The sequence below is a fragment of the Lagopus muta genome, chromosome 6 (genome assembly GCF_023343835.1).
Source record: "Lagopus muta isolate bLagMut1 chromosome 6, bLagMut1 primary, whole genome shotgun sequence".
Lineage (NCBI taxonomy): Eukaryota > Metazoa > Chordata > Aves > Galliformes > Phasianidae > Lagopus > Lagopus muta.
The window spans coordinates 46313467-46334339 of NC_064438.1; the positions used below are offsets into that span (position 1 = coordinate 46313467).

General features: G+C 36.9%; 2 protein-coding genes across 6 annotated transcripts in view; one reads left to right on the forward strand and one right to left on the reverse strand.

Annotated features, from left to right (window-relative positions):
- The window catches only part of ATG2B (autophagy related 2B), a 40871-nt gene extending 24087 nt beyond the window's left edge, over nt 1–16784 (reverse strand). The window contains exons 1-14 of one of the 2 annotated variants that reach the window (XM_048947904.1): nt 16492–16784; nt 12868–13030; nt 11828–11980; nt 11043–11145; nt 9950–10112; nt 9303–9482; nt 7350–7446; nt 6220–6402; nt 5436–5590; nt 3227–3338; nt 2788–3049; nt 1731–1881; nt 1133–1225; nt 774–962 (exon numbers count right to left, since the gene is read on the reverse strand). In XM_048947904.1, the coding sequence (XP_048803861.1) occupies nt 774–962; nt 1133–1225; nt 1731–1881; nt 2788–3049; nt 3227–3338; nt 5436–5590; nt 6220–6402; nt 7350–7446; nt 9303–9482; nt 9950–10112; nt 11043–11145; nt 11828–11980; nt 12868–13030; nt 16492–16653 (2166 nt within the window). In that variant the 5' untranslated portion in view covers nt 16654–16784. The remainder of the gene's footprint in view (nt 1–773; nt 963–1132; nt 1226–1730; nt 1882–2787; nt 3050–3226; nt 3339–5435; nt 5591–6219; nt 6403–7349; nt 7447–9302; nt 9483–9949; nt 10113–11042; nt 11146–11827; nt 11981–12867; nt 13031–16491) is intronic. The other variant, XM_048947903.1, reaches the window with a different exon arrangement.
- LOC125694529 (GSK3B interacting protein) lies at nt 16476–20701 on the forward strand. 4 transcript variants are annotated; one of them, XM_048947909.1, is made up of 3 exons: nt 16476–16590; nt 18005–18263; nt 18878–20701. In XM_048947909.1, exons 2-3 carry the CDS (start codon nt 18006–18008, stop codon nt 19037–19039), a joined length of 420 nt encoding a protein of 139 aa, XP_048803866.1. In that variant the 5' UTR covers nt 16476–16590; nt 18005; the 3' UTR covers nt 19040–20701. The 4 variants fall into 4 exon arrangements, with proteins under 4 accessions (XP_048803866.1, XP_048803867.1, XP_048803864.1 ...); XM_048947910.1 differs by lacking the exon at nt 16476–16590 and adding an exon at nt 16755–16847; XM_048947907.1 differs by lacking the exon at nt 16476–16590 and adding an exon at nt 17149–17276.
- Nucleotides 20702–20873: the final 172 nt, after the last annotated feature.

Here is a 20873-nt window from a genome sequence, read left to right on the forward strand (position 1 = left end):
TGTTGACCATCAATGAAAAGACTCAAATTTTCAGAACATAACTGTATCAACACAAGTTGTTAATATCTTTTACATTTTCTATACTATTAGCAAAATTTCATTCACTGATATCTGGACTGTCTTAATTGCGTTTTGAAAACTAATTGTTCTGTAATCAATGGAGCAATAAAATCCTGTGACAGTTTTTTTTATGTGAAAAAATCAGTTAGTTGCATTAAACTCTATTACGTAACTTGAAAAAGAACCTTTCAAGTTAAACATTCTTATGCTAAATATACTGATATTAATCCTCCTGAAACCTTGAACCAAGATTAACATGATGCAACTTCTGTTTGCCCTCAATCACTACAATGCAAGGCATCTGTTGACCATCCCTTTAGCTGCACCAAAACTGGATATGGCACAGTACAGAAAAGTGGGCTGACAACTTAAAATTTCAACACATATGTAAAACTATAAGCAACAAATACTGCTGCTAAAGGGCATGACAGGACAGATTCGAAATTAGCAATCATTCAAGATTTCCCCTTTTTGTCTGGCTCTGTCTCAAGAAGCTGTGCACTTACACAGTTTATGAAGAAGCTATCAAAGTCTTTAGGTCTGTTATCACACATGCAATCACTGAATCTAAAATGAGTATCCAAATCAGACAGCTTCTGTTCTTTATCAGAACTTATAAACCAACAACAAAAATCCCAAAGGTTAGAAAACTGACCTGTCTTCCTGGTGCAAAGATTCAGCATGTATGTTAACAAATTCCATTTTTAACTTACCAGATTTATGTGTTTGTTGTATGAAGTATACATGTGAGATGCCATCATCTCCACTGTAGTTAGTTTCTGTGGTTGAAGCAAGGAATTTAATCTGTCCACAATACTAATATCCAGCTCACAAAACACTGGACTTAACTTTATTTGTAACTCTGCTTTCTGTGGAATAGAACTAAGTCTGCCTTGACTACCCTGAAAAGAAAGAGGAAAAAGTACTAAAATCCTTAAAAATAATATAATGAAGCAAATAATTATATGTTGTATATATATCTCAGTTGTACAAGATACCTTTTTGTAAAAATGAACAGAACTAAACAAAGGCTACCATGTAGAAACATGGTGTTTTTAATATTCCTCCTTACCTGAGGTCCTCTACTGTCTGAATGCTTATAATGAAGCTGAAGGCATGGCAGAGCATGAGAATCATTTTCTTCTTCAGAACGAAATGTCAGCAGCTTTAAAACAATAGTCAAGACAATTAACTGATAAGAAGAAGAGTTGCCACAGGTGAAGACATTTATGATATTTTTACTAGAAAAAGATAGCATGTAATCCTGGATTCAAGTCAGTGAATAGAGCCTTGGCCCAACCCCTTTGCTCACTTTATTAGATGCTTCTCATCATTAAAAGAGCTGGAACAATAATCATCACCAGAAGGAACTTCCCCATTCCTTAACTCCATAAGCTAGTGTTTAGAAAATGCTTACTCTAATTCCCAAACTGAGTTAAGCATATTTGAAAGAGAAATAAACCAGTAAAGTTTGGCTAACTAACACCACTTTTGAAAGATATGACAGCAGCCTGGTTCAACATCTGATCTTAAAACATATCTTGAAACCACAGCATGTATCAACTTTTTACATATATACTGTAACTATTTCAAAAATCTAGCATTTTAAATTACACAATTTATATTCTCTGGGGAGATGCCCAATTTTATTTATTTATTTATTTATTTACCTCTGTATAGTGAGGCTGAATGGAATGAGAGTCAGTAGAGAAAAGGCATTCCAGAAACTCCATATTCCCAATGGATAAATCCGTACTAAAACTTCGAGAAGTAGACCTTTGTCTTTGTTCATAGGACACTCTGATGCCAGTACCTATAAACCTGAATTACAGAAATTACGAATTACAGAAATTAGCATGAATCAATAACATTAAGAAAAGTCAAGCTTTCAGCATGGGAGAAAAGTATCACTGCAAATCTTTTAAATATCATTAAAACTGCTAAAATTTGTAACTTAAAATGGTTTTTCTAGTTATCACTTCAGCAACATAATGAAAGGATTTCACATTGCATGTTCAACAACGATTAATGTACAGAAATTCATTAAGACCACTTCAGACATCTAACTTAACAGGTAATTCAAGAAAATTCTGTGAAAAGCTGGAAATCTAACATCCTTATTTGGACAAAGTCTGATGCCTAAGAAAGCTTAGATTAGAGCCATAAATTAAGAAAATATATTTTCTCTCCTAAATGTTCTGTATTTGAGACTGTGCTGGGACAATTAAGATTTCTGGACAAAAAACAATTGTTTCTGAAGCAGGATCTTCTTAACTGTATTGAATTTGTATTTTGCAGTAAGTAAAAACCTAAGTTTCTCAAAACAGAATCCTTTTTTTGCAATAAAGTTGGTCCTAGAAATATAACTATTTCTAAAGAAATCATTTACGTAATGATCCCGATTCCATAGCTTTCTGCAGAAGAAACTGCACCTAGTTTAATCAATCTGTAATAGAAGGGAGCTAGGCTCACTTCATTGTTTATGCACTTCTGTTTTTGTTTTTTTTTTTTTGTTTTGTTTTGTTTTGTTTTTTTTTAATAAAAACAGCAGTAGTCTTAGACAGAAGGTGTCAAAACATAAGGCTATTTTGAAATGAACAATCCAACATTCAGTTAAGTAGCAAGCCCACTGGATATAAACTTTACTGTTTATTCAAGCTTACTTAACAGACATATATGTGTGTGTATATATATATTTAATTGGTTTATAAATAAGCAAAGTTATACCTAAGGTGATCATGAGAACAAGCTTCTGAAAATACTTCTCGGAAGGACAGAAAATCTTCAGTTGCAAACTTAACTGGCTCAATCTTTTCTATTCGGGCAAAGAAATCTCGAGCCATTGGTGTCAAAGGGTTATGGTTCAGTGAACTTTCAGGTGGAGGTAAAGGGTCAATATGAAGTACAGACACTGAGAAAGTTCCCACTGTGAGTCTAAAAAGAAGCTCAGGTCTGGATTCATCCACAGAAACAGATCTGGATGGAATAGCTGAAATATAAAATTAAGTTTGTGTAAACAACAAATTCATAACGTCATCTTACTTTTTATTTTCTTTTTATTTTCTTTTTTTTTTTTTTTTTCTTTTTTTTTAAACCAAATTGCTAAATCAAAATTTATTTCCAGTATCATCTAGGGAGCAGAATGCAAATCAGCATTTTTACTTACACGTCCTCCTTAAGGAAGCCTGGTGAACCACATTGGCTGCAAGTGAAGAACCTCTTGGAGGCTGTAGTTCTTGTTTGTTACGATCAAGAAAATCACCCCAGGTTGGTTGAAGCTAAAACAAAAATATGTATGATCTTAACTTTGCTAAATAGATGTGTATGTATATATGTGCATAAAAAGGTGGCTGTTCCAAAAGTAATGCCTCCTATGTTATTACATTAGCTCACACTGTCAGAGGTGAATGTTGGAAGTAAAGCAACAGAGGCTGAACCTTTCCATTACTATTCCATTGTTGCCAAGCAACAGATGGCAGCAGAGAGGTAATCTGACAAAAAGGCATCCGACAAGAAGCAGAGGTGTGAAACTGAATTCCTTCACGAAGAAAAAATTGCATCCACTGATGTTCATCAATGCTTCCTGAACATTTAGGGAGACCAAAGAGTGGATGTGAGCACAGCAATAAGGTGGGTGCTGTGTTTCTGCAGTAGTTGGCAGCAATATGAATGACAGGCCATGTTTCAGATAGCCATGTACAGTAACACTATGAAATGAAGACTGTCTCGATCAGCTCATCCACACAAATCAGCAGATTATGAACAGGGAAATGTGTACAGGGCTTAACATCAGCTTCAGTCCATTGGAAGTGACAGTGGCAATGCTGGAACGTGAGGTTACTAATATTTGGGTCCCACAAGTGCTCATTCTGGAACAGAAAGAACATCGTATGCAAGTTTGTCAGGACTCACTGAGCCAACATGAGGCTGAAGGTTTCCTGGATCGCATGATCACTGGTACGAGATGCAATATCAACACCACAGAACAGAGTCAAAATGGCAGTCCACGCAGTGGTGACATGAAGTCCCCATCAAAGAAAAAGTGCAAGACACAGTGAGTAAAGTGATGTGATGGTCTTTTGGGGCAGGAAAGAGGTGATCTTTCTGGATTTCCTGGAACCCAGACAAAAGAAAAACAAAAACAAACAGGAAAAAAAAAAAAAAACAAAAAAAAACTCTGACCATTACATCACAGTGCTGACTAAACTGAAGGATCAAACTTCCAGAGTCAGGCCAAAGAAAAAGACGACAACCTTTCTCTTGCAACACAATAACACCATGCCTCATGTCAGTTTGAAGACTGTGGAGCACACTGCTAATCATGGCTGAACTGTCCTACAAGATCCATTAGGCAGCTTCTGACTTCCATCTGTGTAGAATGATGGAAGATGCACTGCAGGGACAACACTTTCCTAGCAATGACAGTGTCACAGCAGCTGTGAAAGAGTGGGTCACCTCCACCGTTGCCCATTCTTATGAATGCAGCATGCAGGCTCTTATTCATGGCTGGTGAAAACGCAGAGAACAGTCTCCATCACAGAGTGTTATTGCGCTTTTTGTGTATGTTGTAGTTTCCATGGAAATAAATAGGAGGCATTACTTTCAGAGCAATCCACACATGTGTGCATATGTGTGATCTAGCAAATAACAGACAAAGTGACAAAGAATCTGTACATAAACAATCACTAGCATACCATTTCATGGCCTGTTAAAACTCAAGTGAATTATGCACATATGCTTTACTTGAGGTTATACTTCTTAATTTTACAATAGCCGTTATCACATATTTGTAAAGCTGGATACACTTGCTCTCTCACTCAAAATATATTCTCCTGTTTCTGTGTAAAAAGCATACGTTTTCCATTGTTTTAACTAAACATCAGGCCACCTAACAAATTTTGAAAAGATAAACAGTATACATTTTTCTCATACCAGGTATTAATACAATGATTTTCTGCTTTTTATTGCCATCATCTATGTAATCCATAATAAAAGAAAATCCAAATATTCAGTTACAAAAACAAAAGGATCTTTCATAAGTTTTCTACATAATATCAAAGCAATTGAAAACAAATACATTCCATTTCCTGTCTCAGTAGCCAAACAGATGAGAATCTTTCCAATACAGTTTCAATCTCTCAGTGCAGCCTTCAAGGAAAAACTGTCAGATCTAAACACCTTCACTGCCTTAGTGAAGTTCTTGAACAATGTCTGGCCTGTCCTCAGATACAAACGTTTGAGTTAACACATTCAATTACACTAGCTTTACTACAGCTCTTGATATTGTAAAGAATATTTATAGAACACAAAGAAATAAAGAGGAAAGAAAAGGTTGATTTCAGGGAGATTTTAAATATAGCTAATACTATACATACCACTGTTGTGCTCAGTGGAGATCCTGCTGGTGTGTTGGTATACGTACTAGTTAAAGACAAGTCTAGATCCATAGTTGGAGGGTCTCCAAGAGGTGGAAGGGAGGAAAGGCTGTGAGACATGTCCATTTCAGCCATTGAGAAGAAAACTTCTTCCTCTAACGAGAATCACACATATTAAAGAATTATTCTCTAATGAAAAAGGATTGTTTTTGAAAGAAATGCATTTCTAAGTTCAGAAATCCAACAGCTAGACAGAACAGTCAAACAAATATATTATTTACAGGAGTTCCAAGTTAATAACCTTAAAAATATTAGAAAACAGAACATTTGACTTCATATTCAAGTTGACGTTATTTCTTTAAGCTCATACACTCTTTTGACAAATTAATATATTACATCTCAAATAAAAAACAGCAAAAAAAAAAAAGCAAATAAAAATGTAAATACAGGAACAATTGAACTGTTTTTCATTCTGTGTTTCATTTCCTCAGCGTGTTCAAAAGATGTGACAGTTCACATGCATTTACCATGCTGCACATATTAAATGTGCATACAGATTACCAAACTCTTTTAAACGAAGCCTAGTCTAACCTCACTGAACCTGATACTCATTTTTACTCAACAGTGTAACTAATGGCTTAGAATAATTCTACATCAAAGTTACTTTGATACTTAATCTACCAAGAATAAAAACTCAAGAGCTATTTTATATAATCTTGTATATAATCTCTCTATATAATCTAACGATGGGCTTTCTGCTATGCCATATCACTTTTATACTTGCCACGACTAGAAGGCGTTCTGGCTGTCTCTGTCTCATAGAAGCTTTGTTCAGATGAGGCTCCTGCAGATAAAGACTCTTTTCTTAAATAACGTTTCAATTCCATCTGAATTCGATACTCATCTTCCTGCTGCATTGGCCGGTTCTTCCTATCTTTATTAGACAATTCTATCCTGCTTAGGCTTTCTGAATGGAAGAAAAAAAATTACAAAATTCAAAATGCACTGTTATTTTCTTACCAATATCTATAAAAAAAACCCAGAACCAAATCTGAAAATTAACTAGCTGCTGGTGCTGGGGTATGTGTGCATATGTATTATTCGAATATATATATGCACACACACACACACACACATTCACTCTCTAGCATTACTTGCAACTCTGGAGTATTTTATGGTCATATATGCAGATTTTACTACTAAGGAATTACAAAAATCTCAGGCTTTAAGATGATACAAATGGGAATGCTTTTTCAGTTAGCCAAAGCCAATTAACAGGTCCAGTAAAAGAAAAATATTAGCATCATCAGAAGACTATTAAGCAAGCAGCAAGGATTTGACAAATCTTCTCAAAAAGACAACTAACTGTCCATCCAAATAGTAAGTATTGTTACATCAGGAACACACAGGGAAAAGAAAAAGCAACAACAAAAATAAACATTCTTATCTTGTTATTGCCATGATCTAAGTACAGTTTGTTGATTACTTAGCAAATACAAATTTTTCCTCAAGCATCATCTATTTAATGTTTTTGGTGCCTGTTTCCAAAGCACAGTACAGAGAACTAACTGGATTAGCTAAGCTCATCTGGTCAGATAGAAGCTATAAGAACCAAAACTGTTCTGGCTTCCTGACCATTTCCAACTATCATTTCCCCAACTGTTGTATTCTACTCTCCCAATTTATTTTATTGTCTACAACACTGTTGGTTATGAACTAAGAGACAATCTGCAACTGAATTGCAGTATCACAGTACTACACAGAGCAGCTACAGAGCTTTTTACTAAAACCAAACAGAAAAGAATAATCTATCACCACAAACATTTTTCTCCAGTAAGGAAACTTGTTTATCTTGTAAATCTTCATTTTTGTACACATAAACCCACACTTAATATTTACAAGATGTTCACTTGCCTGGTCCAGCAATAGCTGCTACCATGTCCAACAGAAGATGCACTTGCCTGGGTGACAAAAATAGATGTATAGAATCTATCTGTCCATCCACATCCAACTAAAGGAAGGAAAAACAAAATCATGAACACAGTTTTCCTTCTAAAGTCTCAATGATTTTGATAGTAGATTTTCATGCTATACAGAATACAGCCATTTCAGTAAAATTTTTATCTTCTAAACACCCAGAACTTTTAATTATGTATTGCTACCAATCTGTAGCTTGGCATGATGAACACAGATTTGCCACCCACAATTTACTTCCTTAAATACAGATAATATACATAATAGGGAAATTCAAGAATGCCCGTAGTTTTGCTTGCTCAACATTTCTAAAAGCAATCAACAGTATAAGGTTAGTATTACGTACAAATTGCAAAATACTGAAATCAACATCCTCTGAAGTAGATTTTAGAAGCTGCGAAAGTTCTCCTCAGAACTACTCTTATTGTAGAGATTAACAGACATGAATACTTCCTTGTGACTGGGTGGGGCTGTTTTTAAATGTCTCATTGCTTTGACAGTGTTCAACAAAGCGAGCCTCTTACCTCAGAAGATCTACTCAAGGTAAGTTTATCTTAACAACCTGTACAGATTTGTCAGTTCTAGATTCCTACACTCCTAGACATCGGTCCACTCATGATTATTACTCATTTTATTGTGTGTCAGTGACAAAGAGCTGGTAGCAGGGGATGCTGCAGGGGTGTTCTGTGAGAAGAGGCCAGGTGCTGCACAGGGCTGGCTCCTGTATTAGACTCTCCTTGGGACATACCTGAGTCCATCAGCAAAGTCTCACTTTTGTGAAAACATACTTAAGAAAAGGCAAAATGCTACACAGTCTGAGAAAGAAAAGAAGGTTGAGAGAAAAAACTGTGCAAAACCCAAGGTCAAAGAAGAAGGAGTGGAGAAGGTGCTCCAAGCACTGAAGCAGAGGTGCCCCCTGCAGCCCATGGAAGATAACGTGGTAAAACAGTATTTCCTTGCAATCCTACAATTGTTAAAACATTATTTTAATATCAGAGAGCATATATTTATACAAGTTTACTAATACGCTCACACCTTTTTTTTTAAAAAAAAAAAAAAAAAAAAGAAAGCTAAAACACTATTTTCAATTGCTTTGTTTCTTTTATCTTTATAAGTCAAATAAAACATTATTTTAAATGGTGGCACTTAAATTTGGCATTATTATTTGATTGCTATTAATTTTAATGTAAAAATTCAGAAGTGGAAGTGTTCACAAGAGCTTTACAATGCCACATGCTGTAGCCTCAGTAAGCAATGTTATAATTATATCCTTTTAAAAACATAAGTGTTTTTAATCAGTCATTTAAACATTCCACATGTACATAGGCAAAGTCAGTCACAGTGCTACAAGGAAAAAAAAAATGGATCAAGAAAGCAGTGGGAGTATCATGAAAACAAAACTATTTTCTCAAGATTCACTGCAATATATAAATTCAGTTTGTCTCCACAACACAGGAATTCTCCTTTAAGAGATGTCAGTGCATTTTTTGTATTTATATTTGAATTCACTTTGAATTGAAGTAGCAGGAGAATACCAAAGTAGATAATGTACCTCCCCATTTAATAAATAAATAAAAAATAGACCCATAAAAACCAAAGTGGACTTATGTACTTATTCTTATAAGTAGAAAAATCCTAACAGTTATGTACTTGTTAACAGAAAACATTTGTACATTTTTCCTGCCTTTTATTACAAATCCTGAGAACACACCAGCTGGCCACTGTGGAGCTGTCTTATTAGAGATATGTATTGATTCTGAATGAAAGAACCTAGAACAAAAACTAAAAGTATTGTTACTTTGCCTTTTGTTTTGTTTTGTTTTTTTGTTATGCAATAGCAAAAATGAAGTCTTATGTGACTATTAATTTAAGCATCAGGAAAGCATGACTAACCTTAGCTCCAGGAAGTACTTCATTTTGCTTTAATGTTAGGCTCAACTCCATTCTACCAATCAGCTTACTGATCTGCACAGGGTCAGAAGGAGTAATTTCTGGCAAGTTTCTTGTTAATTGTGGGTGAGGCTCATAATTGATTTTTGGGTTCCAGCTGGGTGAAAGCTTTGGTTCAGTTGCCTTGAAATGTTACACAAAGAGGAATTAGAACATGTGTCATTTCTTATTAAAAAGATATAAACATGCATAAGCTTATCACACGAGAAATAGTTATAAGCAAATATAAATTTGACTGTACTGTTAAAACGTATCTATTAATAACTGTTAAGAAACAACTAAAATCTGAAATATCAGGCCTTCACACAAATTTGATCAAGTTTCCGCAGAATATTAACTTAGAGAGTGTTCCCACGTATTAGAACTAGCATCCAGATTCCAGTACAATACTATCTTAGAGACTTTAGGACTGAGTAAAATTTATTTTCTTCCCCTTGCCAAAACTAACAGAACAGATTATGAAAGTCACTAAGCACAGATTCAAGTAGAAGTTTAATTTCTATATCCTCTAGAATGAATCTAATATATAAGCACAACATTACATTCCATCCTTCATCACGTGACATTTTACGTATTGCATTTAATTTTACCAGCTGTGTAGCTGAACAGACTGGGGAGGACTTTGTTGATGCGGGAAACTCGTCCCAGAAGAAAGAGACACCTGAGAGCTGAAGTAACTTGTGAGCAAAAGCTGTGGGCTGATGTACATTAATTCCAGAGCACTCATCAGCAGTTTCATCACAGTACATAGTTCTGGGAGACAAAAGCAAGGAAATAAAGATGGTAGGAACATGCAAATTTTTACCTTTACTGTGCCATATAGCCTCTAAGTTTGTATATACTTTCTCTCTCTTCAGACTATTTACAATGCCGTTCACTGCCCTGAAAGGAGAAACCACCACTCTCTGGGAATGGGTGGAAATCTTGAATTTTCTACATGACAAATGCAGCATGCTTTCAGTGCAATATATCCTAGTGTATTATCCTAGTACTTTTGTCTAACCTGATGGTAAAGAGTCTGTGCAACACTTCCATACAATTGTTTCTACTGGGATGTACATAACGCTTGTTTCAGAACCTTGATTTTTGGAAAATCTACCACATAACGTTTGTGTAGTCTATAAACACTACCTGAAAGAAATAATCTAGAAGTTAGAAATAGTATTCCAGTTCCATACATTTTCTGTGCAATTACATTTCTTACATCATAATACCAAGATCTAGAATAAACAGCAAACTCTTGAAAAGTCTCCACACAACTGAATTTGCAGTGGAAAAACACATCTGCTATTCCATACATAAAATGTATCACACATCAAAACAACATGCTACTTATTTCTTTCAAGTGAGAGGTCATCTCATTTGCTAGTACTATCCACTGACATTTGAACTTCTCAGAAATGGCATTCATAAACTGCAGAAGTGGTCATTATCTTGTCTTTAGAAATCTAGATCTGTTCTGATTTGATGATTAAATATTTTAGCTTCAACATGTTAAACAGAAGTTCAGTGGAGAAACTCTTTGCTGACTTTATAAGAGGTATTCTTAACATGGTTGCTGAAGAACTACTGTCTAACTGTATATAAAAACTGCACACATGGGTATAGAAAGTGGCAAGAAAATGTCCTTTAAACAAACAAACAAAACAAAAAAAATCAACAGATTGCTATTAAAATTTTTACCTTTCAATTCGAATTTCAAGTGCAGTTCCACTTTTAGAATTTTCCGGCACGTGTTCGATGCGCAGAACAGTGTCTAAGAAGGTAACTTTCACCCTTCGTAGTACTTAAATGAGAAAGTTAAAACAGCAAAGTCATCTTCACTCAATAATGACTTTTATAAACCAAATGAACACTTTAAGTTGGGGAAATTCTCAATGAAAATAAATTGCAAAATTCGAGTGGCAACGTAAACTACCATTAAATGTTTAATACACACATTTACATCGAGCAACCAACCTTCCACGCACAAATACCTGAGCAAGTGACAATTCAAACCAAGTTGTTCTACACCTCAGCATGGATGATCCTCAAATCACCTGCTTCATTATCCACACTGTCTAAACGCTTAAACACTGCCATGTGTTGTTTTAGCTTGCTACTTCTATTTCTGGAACCAATTTTAAAGATTTCCCTTCTAGCACTAGGCTCTCCACTGCATGATGTGGTCATCAGTCCTGATTTTCTTCCATTTAAAAACACACTCTGTGCTCTGGTATAAACAAAAGCCAATTTGGCCCTGAAGAATGGCTCATTCTGCCCACTGAAGGGATGCACAAATATTTTTATAAGTATATCTGTTGTTTTTTTTTTTTCCCCCCTCCTGCTTTCCTATTTAAGCTTTACAGTAAACACGTGAAGACATGCAAGGCAAGTTACAGTGAACGAAATGTCATTTTGTAAAACCAAGTCACAGCACAAATTGATAATCTGCGACATTCATTCAGATCTCAATAATGAATTCATACCTGTTTCAATAGTTTCTGCAAATTTTTCAAGTCCTTCAAAAGGCTGGGACCCTTCTCCTTGTTCATCTGTTAATTTCTGGCTAAGACACTCTTTTGCAAGTTGCATACTACTGGTCATAAAACTTGACCAATACATAGGTTCAGAGCCAGATGCTGCAGAGTAGAAGAGATATTAATAAGTTTGGCTGTAAAAATTTTGAAACAATGAAAACAAAACAAAATAAATTTGGCACAACAACAGCAAAAGTTTCATCAGCTTAGTAAGACATTATGGTCTGTCTTTATGGGATATGCTACTTCAAAATCCATTTACATTGTATTGGTACGATTCTGGTAGTTGAAAATTCAATCTAAATGAGATAAAACCAGAGTTAAGAGTAACCAATATTCAACACTGGTTTAAGTGAATAACTTCACTTAAATATTACTGTATTGGTATGACTTGCAGGCATAGCCAGCAAAATGAAATCAAAAGAAATTATTCTCTTTACTAATTACTTTACAGTTTCCTATTATATTTGATGTATATTTAATATATGTATTGAAGAAGGAGTAAGTTTAAAAGGTTATCGTAACATATTAACTTATAAATGCTTTAAAGATCCAACACAGACCTGAACTAATAACTGCAAAATAATAAAACAGCAATCCAAAAGCAAAACATGTACTAAGCTGAACAAAATTTTTTAGCAATCAAATTAATTTAATTGAAATCCTATCAGCTAATGCTGAGCACAAACACACATGGTAAACAGACAAAACATTCCAGCTTAGAATTCAGAGTAAAACTTGCATGACATATTCTTTCTACTGTTATAATGTACTCTGCATCAAATATAACTAAACAAATGCAAGTGAATAAATAAAGCTTTCTTCTAATATTACCATTCTTCCAAAGCAGTAATTTCACATCAGAAGGTAAGACTGCACAAAATTTAGTTCCAGTTAAACAAAGAAGAATGAGATGTGGAGCACGAATAAGTAAGTTATTTGAAATATCAGGCAAAAGAAGGGAATGAATAAATAAATAACAAGCCTACCAAGCCTTGGTCTTGGCCTGAAGACCATCTCTAATCCTTTTAATTCTAATGCACAGTTATCCTGTAGCAATGACCCCCATGGAACAGATAAAGAAATTGACTGAATAAAACCATCTGTGACTTCCAAAGGTGCATCTGCAGACTCCAGGATCTCATTCAGACACTAGAAGGAAAAAAACAAAAAAAAAAAAATAACCAAAAGAGGAACCATGTAATTTTCAGCATATTAACAAAACATAATGCATATATATTATACACTTGTACATATAGAACATACACTAAATATAATAACAAATAAAACAAATCAAGCTACCAGAAAATGAATTCTACTCAGAGAGACAATAAACTGGTTATTTTCAAGTATTTTGATTCCACTGCAAATTGTTTTCCACTTAGTTCTAAGCTTTCAGCATAATACAGTTTTACCTCTGAGCACCTGTATAACCTATGCTTTTACAATACATCAATAAATTCTGTTATAACTTTGGTACAATCTATTCACTTTTGTGGCAATACTTTCAGACAGTGAAAAACAGGCTGAGAGTAAAACCACCACAGGTATCTGGCTTCTGTGACAAGACTATTTCATAAGACCTTAATTCCAATGTGTTGCTTGTTAGTTTTCTCTGCGATAATTGGACACTGTACCCAAATAATCATTCCTTACTGCATACTGCTCTTGCCATTTCTAAATAATATTTAAACTCATTCAAAGTTATGCTCTGCTCTAGTTTAAAATTTTGACAATCCAAACTCTGTTGACAGACCAATATTCTACAGAAACTGCTCCATTACCATTAATCAGATCTGCTATAGTGATATTATAAACAAACCTGCAATCACATTGTCCTAAGTAACACCAAGAGTATTACCGATGAATGAAACTGATCACAAAAAAGGAAGCAGCTCTGAAGATGTAACTCAGGACTTTGATGCTGCCCAAATCCTCAGAAAAGAATCTTTTTGGCATTATAGAGCTTTCACTTCAACCATGAAGTCCAAAGAACCAACCCAGCATATTCCTGTCAATGCACACATACACAAAAGGAACCCCCTTGTTTGTGCTCTGATTCAGAAGTTCAACAGCTTCCATTTTAGTTAAATAAGCACCATCAAGGCTAATAAAACAAAGAAAATCTAAGTCAAAAACCAAATTTGGTGAGCGCAACTTCCTACACAAGATCCTACAAAAGATGTGGTTGCAGTATTATTTAGACATAGCATTTGACAGATAAAAACATATAGACACATGGTTCTGGCCTTCCTGTCTTGAAAAGAAAAAAAAAAAACAAACACACATTGATTTTTATCTCAAAAACTGTAAGCTTATGATTAACACACAGAGAAGGATTTAAAAGATGTTTTGCATTTTTAAAATGCTATTCCATTAGATCACTTAAAAATAAAAATGAACTGAAAAACTTTAGAAAACAAGATCTTTCATTAAGTCTTCAGTTTCACTTGTCATGTTAACTTGCTGCTCTATTTACATCCTTAGTAACTTTGCTTTTAGAATTTGTTTACTTTTCCAGTTTCTGTTCCAAAGTCGACTCAAGAAGTAGAAAAAGACATCCACTTCTAAAAAACAGGGCCTGAAAGAGTTCTGTTAGGAAGTTAAAAATCAGACAGCTAGTAAAGATTCAGTGACATTAAGATCTTATTTTGAATTAAATGTATTAATATAAATAATAACCGAAGATTTAAAAAAAAGGAATTATTTATCATGAAAACCTTATTTGAAATAACCACCAAATAATTTAAATTACTCAGATTTTTATAGATAAATTTGCTACAGAAGGAAGTGAACTATTTTGAAACCAATTTTGAATAAATCTGACCTCTGAAATCTTTTCGCTACATTGCAACAAAAATATTAAAGTATGCTCCCTATTAAACAGAAATTTACTATTTTAAAGGAGAATATATATATGTGCGTGTATGTATATAGATAGATAGATATAAAGCATTTTTAGATCAATTGTTCCCATAAAGAAAGAATTAGATCATTCTAAGAGAAATTTTAAAAGTGAAGCACAGTAATCAGGACTTGCTCCCATATGGGACTGAACAGAGCTGGATTTGCAGTCATACCACCAACTAAAGCACTACTCAGTGTATATTAAAATTCAACCACAAATAATGTGGGTTATATTCCAACTTCTCTAAACAGCCCAGGAAACAAAGAAGTTACACCAACAGTCCCACACATTCCTACTATCTCCATAAGCTATAAATAAACACGTGTAGAATATTGTCTAAAAGACTTATATTAAGATGAGTAAAAGTATCCACAAAAATGGATAAGACAACGTGCAAGCCACACTCACTCTGGTGATTCATCAAGAACCAGTTTACGATGACTAGAGGGAAACAGAGCTTCCACAACATCTGTTTTGCAATCTGTCATACATGAGAGTCACGTGCAGAGAACCTTAAACGTGTCACTCACTGTTTACAAGTCAGAAAGAAAAATGCTAATCTACAAATGGGAAAGATAATCTGAACATCAGCATATATGCATTTAATCACTCTGTATACACAATTAACTATTCATTTAGTACTGTCTGTAACTGCTACAGTTACAAAGTATTTATGTTTTAAATAATGAAGACTGCTGTGACACCCACTAGAGGGCACAACATTTCAATTAAAGCCTCACAGAAGACAGGAAAGCAAACAAACAGAAAAAAACACCAAACAACAAAACCTACACTAAAATGCTGGTCATGCTGAGCATTTCAGCAAAAATCTGTCTTCTGCCACTTTCAAACATACTTCATAAAGAAACTGGAAAAGAACTATGTGAAAACCTGAGGCATTTATTTTAAAATAATGCAGTACACTAAAAACCAGTTTTGAAAGCAGTGTGTAAAGCAGTAAGCCTGTGCACTTAATCATATACGCTGCCTTGAAAGTCAATGAGTGACGCACACAAGCGCTTAAGGCTCTTCACAACAGACACTGAACTCACAGGTACAACCAAGTAACATTGATAATTAACCCCATAAACTTTACGAAATATTACAGAGGGATGCAGACCTTTGCGTTACTACAGCAGGCTGGAAGTACGCATATGTGTGTATGTACAGGTGTATACATACACGTATACGTTTATAAATAAATATACACATTAAATAAATATACACACCAGGACTGAATAATGCTTCGGTTGGCTCTAAGCACGGCAGCCCACCTGCTGAGCACGCGCAGCTCAAAGAAGCTATACATTTCCTGCCAACACAGACCTCCAGCATTTCAAGACCAGGCTATGCAGAGGTCTAAAAACAGCCCCGAGCTCAGCACAACACCGTCAGTAAGAGCTAAGCTGCCTCCAAGCTGAAGACAAACGGCAGTCAGAGCAGGGATCGCTGTGTTTATGTCATCTCTGCTAGTAGCCAGTACACCAGATCCTCGGCAGCCACAGGAGCAATTGCTGGTAGCCTGGGTAATATTAGCTCCTCCTCCTCCCTGCCACCAACTCTCGCCTTCCTTTAGTTACACTGCCAACGCTTTTCCCCCTTTCCTGTCATCAATAACAAAACCGGGTCACGAGGACAGAGCACCGGGCGGGTGCAGATGAGGGCAGCGGTCGGCGGATTCCTCGGGCACAGAGGCGTCTCTTACCCACTTGTCCAGAGGGACTTGCGTCAGAGAGCCGGTGCCCTGGTAGAGATCCAGGCTGAGCTGTTCCAGGCTGAGCTTCTCCTGCAGGAAGTGGCCCAGGTACCTCTGCAGCAGATACCTGCAGGCCCTCTTCTTGATGGACTCTGAGAACGGCCACGGCATGGTGGCTGCGCGCTGGGAGCCGCAGGGCCGGGATCGGGACGGGGCTGGGGCCAGGGGCGGCCGCTCAGAGATGGGGTGCGCGGAAGCGGCCGGGCCAGGGCCCGCCCCTCAGCGCGGGTTACCCGCAGCCGGGCTCTCCCAGCGCCCCTCGTAAGGCTGGCGGGGCGGCACCGCCTGCCCTCAGGCGCCCGCAGGTAGCTCCATCCTCACTCGGCCACTGCCTCTGCCGCCATCTTCCCGGCGCCCCGCGAGCGCGGAGGGGACGGCGGCGCCGCACGGCACGAGGGCTATGGCGGCGGGAAGGGACCGGGAAGTGGCTGGGGCCGTTCGCCGCGCCAGCTCCCGCCGCTGGCACGGCCGGGTCGGAACGACGCGAACCGCTCGCCGCTTTCCTCCGCGAACCTCCCCCACCGCGCCGAGCGCCGTCACCGGCACCGTGACGCAGGGCGGAAGTGGCGTCTCGGAGCGGAGGAGGCGGGGGCGGAAGCGGTCGCGGGAGGCGCGCCGGGGGGCGGCGGCGGCGGCGGCGGTAGCTGAGAGGAAGTGGCGAGCGGGCGGCCGCGCTTTGGCGGGACGACAGGGCGGCTAGCGCCGTAGCGGTGTGGGGCTGGGCGCCGGGGCTGGTAGGTGGGCTGCCTTAGGGTGAGGTGGGAGGAAGGCTTCCGGTCCCGCCGCGCTGCTCTGCCGGGATCTGTGCGCGTTGTGAGCGCGGTTAAATCGCGGCAGTTCTCCGAGGAGCGAAAGCTCAGCAGCTCTACGACCGGCTCTCCCGCTGCTGGGAGTTGGCCGCGAAGCCTGCCCTCGTCTGACGTTTCTGGGCTGTGCTGATAGTTGTGTGTGGTAAACCGAGTGAGCGAGTCGTTCTTTAGCGAGGCTGAACAGAAAACTGCTGTTCTTGTTCTGCCCTCGTAATTACTGATAACCCCTTTAGTTCGCAGGCCCTCGTAAGTCTTTCTTAAATTCACGGATAATAGGTTATTATTTTCAACAGCCATTGGTTGTGGCTTTTTCGTACCTAATTTGGTTTTCCCGGTGCATTCGGGATCAGCGAAGTGCTGAATTAGTTACTGCTGAATCATATTGGAGACTTATATGACACAGCGTGAGCTGCTTGTGTAGGAGGCAGCAACTCCTTCAGTAATGCTTCCGTGTGCTGACATAACCTGAAGTTTTCAGGAGCTTTGTTTTGACTTTTCTGGATTGCTGCAGGATTCATTCGCTTTCATATTTTATTTTATTTTATTTTCCACTAGTAAATACATTTAATTAAGTTGTAGCTCAAGCTTTGTGTAAATGTTCAATATTGACTGTAGTGGGATGATGAATCTAAAAAAAATGCTTCCACATGCAGAATGGAAACTGACTGCACTCCTATGGAGTTGACCAATAACACAGAGTCTGAAGAGGATTCTGATTATAGAGACTTCGAAGAAGCAGATGTGAAAGACATGAGACTAGAAGCTGAAGCTGTAGTGAATGATGTTCTGTTTGCTGTCAGCAACATGTTTGTTTCAAAAACCCTTCCGTGTGCAGAGGATGTGGCATATATAAACGTGGAAACCAGGGAAAGGGGCAGATACTGTGTGGAGCTCACTGACTCAGGACTAAGGGTAAACTACCTTGATTATAATTTCTTAACTGTCTTCGTTTTGAATGATGTTCCTGTTCAGAAGGTACCTAGAAAGCAACTTCATTGATACCAAAACTGCATACGTATCCTCTTGTACTTTTATGAAAGTCAGTTCTATGTGTTCCCCTACAAAGTGGCACTTCTGTTAATGCAAACAAAGGAAGAAGGGAAGTTGGTTGGAAAATAGGCATTTATTTGAGACACTTGCAAAATAATGAGGGCTGAAGCAGTTAATGGACAAGTTTATTATGAGCACATCAGTCTTCACAGGTGCCTAGAAAAGTTAGTAACATAGTGTGTATACAAATCCATTCTGGACCATTCATATTGTTTCTGCAAATGTGTAGAAGTAAGAAGGTGATAGCGATGGATTTTACTGCTATTAGAAGCTTGAGAAAAAAGCATTTGAAACAGTCTAAATACTGTGTTACCAGTAAGACCCCCAGTAGAAAGCATAGACAGAAATTTAAATCAATGTTGTTGTTTTTTTTTTATACTACTGTACAACTGGCAAAGCTAAACTTTGTGATACCTGTTTCTCATTGCAACATGATCCTAATCACAAAAAAATAACCAGTGATTTCTTTGTTGCAGGTAGTAGCTTATGATTTTGATCAGACTGATGACAGTTTGCAAAACCCATACCATGAAACTGTCTACTCCTTATTGGACACACTCAGCCCTGCGTATCGGGAGGTGTTTGGAAATGCATTACTACAAAGACTGGAAGCTTTGAAGAGAGATAGTCAATCATGATGTGCTCTCAAGGAAGATTTAAGACTAGAAGGAATTATTTGTATGAGGCTCTGAGATCTTTGTTACAAATGCAGCTGCAAACATCTAAAGATTCATTTCTTGTATTGATATCTAATACATACTAGAACTGTTCTATAACATGTTGCTGCAGAAGATTTATGCATATCACAGTGCTATCCACTTGGATAGACTGTAAAATTAATCAGTGTTTTCTTTTTGTTGTAGGTGAGCTTATAACTTCTTCCAAAAATGTTCAAAAATATTTGGTCTCTGTTCAAAGTGTTACTATCGAAAGTTTTTGAAAAAATGTAGAGAATTAATGTTATATAGGCAATTAATAATCATTTTTTGTGCTTACTGGTTATTGCCATATCTGATTTTTAACATGGAAGTTAACCACCTAATTACTGTCTGTTAATTGAAATTAATGAAATAAAACAAGCAGTTAACTTCAGTTTCAAACTGAGAAATAGACTTTCACACCAATTTGCTATGCATAAATCTGAAAGTTCTGAGTTATGATAACAAGAAAGCTCTTGAGCAGTTGAGTGTTGCTTATATAATGACAGTATCTGAGCTAAAAGGTACTTGATCCATCCTTGTCTACAGCGAGCAACAAACTCCAAAGAGTGAATGATCTACGTTACTATATGAATGTATTGTCTGAATTGCAAATGAGCTAAGCACAGAAGTAAGTTAGGATGTAACAGGCTACATTCCTTAAGGATGATGTATGTATGCTATACTGTAACTTTTTGGGAGATTTGGAAGACATTTTATCTTGTTTACTATTCTGAATGTGTGTTTACATAATGTGCAGGATATATATACCCAGACTATTTTTGCTTCAGCCTTTACTTTCTACAACACAGTAATTTGGTACTCCTGTTTTTTCTTCCTCAATTTTACAGTATCCTCTCCTAATGAATACAAGTATGCATTGTAATACTGATTGCATTGTATTGTTTTGAAACCAAAGGTATGAAATTTATTAGGACTAACACAAGCTGGAAGACATAACTTGTATTTTCTACTTAAAAACTGGTACAAATCTCTTTATAACATATTGCTTTAACTTTTCAAGTATGTATTGAGTGATAGACTTTTTTTTTAAAAAAAATGCTGTTACTTAGAAATACTAGAACTTCTGAACTAGCATTCTATGACCATGATACTTCTTGTATTCTTGTATTATTCAATATTTGTGCATCTTGATTTATTCTGTTATGCTGTTGTGCTAAGTATATCTGTATCTTTATTGGAGTTTAAGAACGTATCAGTCCTTGTGAACTCACAAATTCTATTGACTTCGGTAGAGCTGTATTGACTTACACCTGTTAAGGAGTAGCAGTGTTAATTGGAGAAGGCAAACATTGGATTTTTTAGAATAGTTTTGGGGTAATGATGTTATAACTGTGACTGGTGAGATACCACAGTCATTTTTTCAATTTTCTACAGCTTAATTTGATGTTTGTTTAATTATCTTGTTAGGTTGATACTCCCGATGTTAATCTTTTGATCCTGGGTAAGGACCTATGCTGTAAAATTTGTTCATAGGCTCTGTTTTGCACACAGGTCTGTGGCATGTGGTTAGTCCTCTGTGAGGAGAATGTACTTTACCAAATTTATATTTGAATATTTTCCCTTGCAGTTAATTTCCTTGTTCAATTTAAATGACTAAAGCATTAAATAAATGCACCAGTGTGTTAGTGATTTTTGTGGGGAGGGAAGAGAGGGGAGTGAACAACCAAAATGATTATTTCCATAGACACATCTTAAGTACCAGATTATTAACAAGTATTTCAAAAGTACCTTTGACTGTAAATTTATCTCC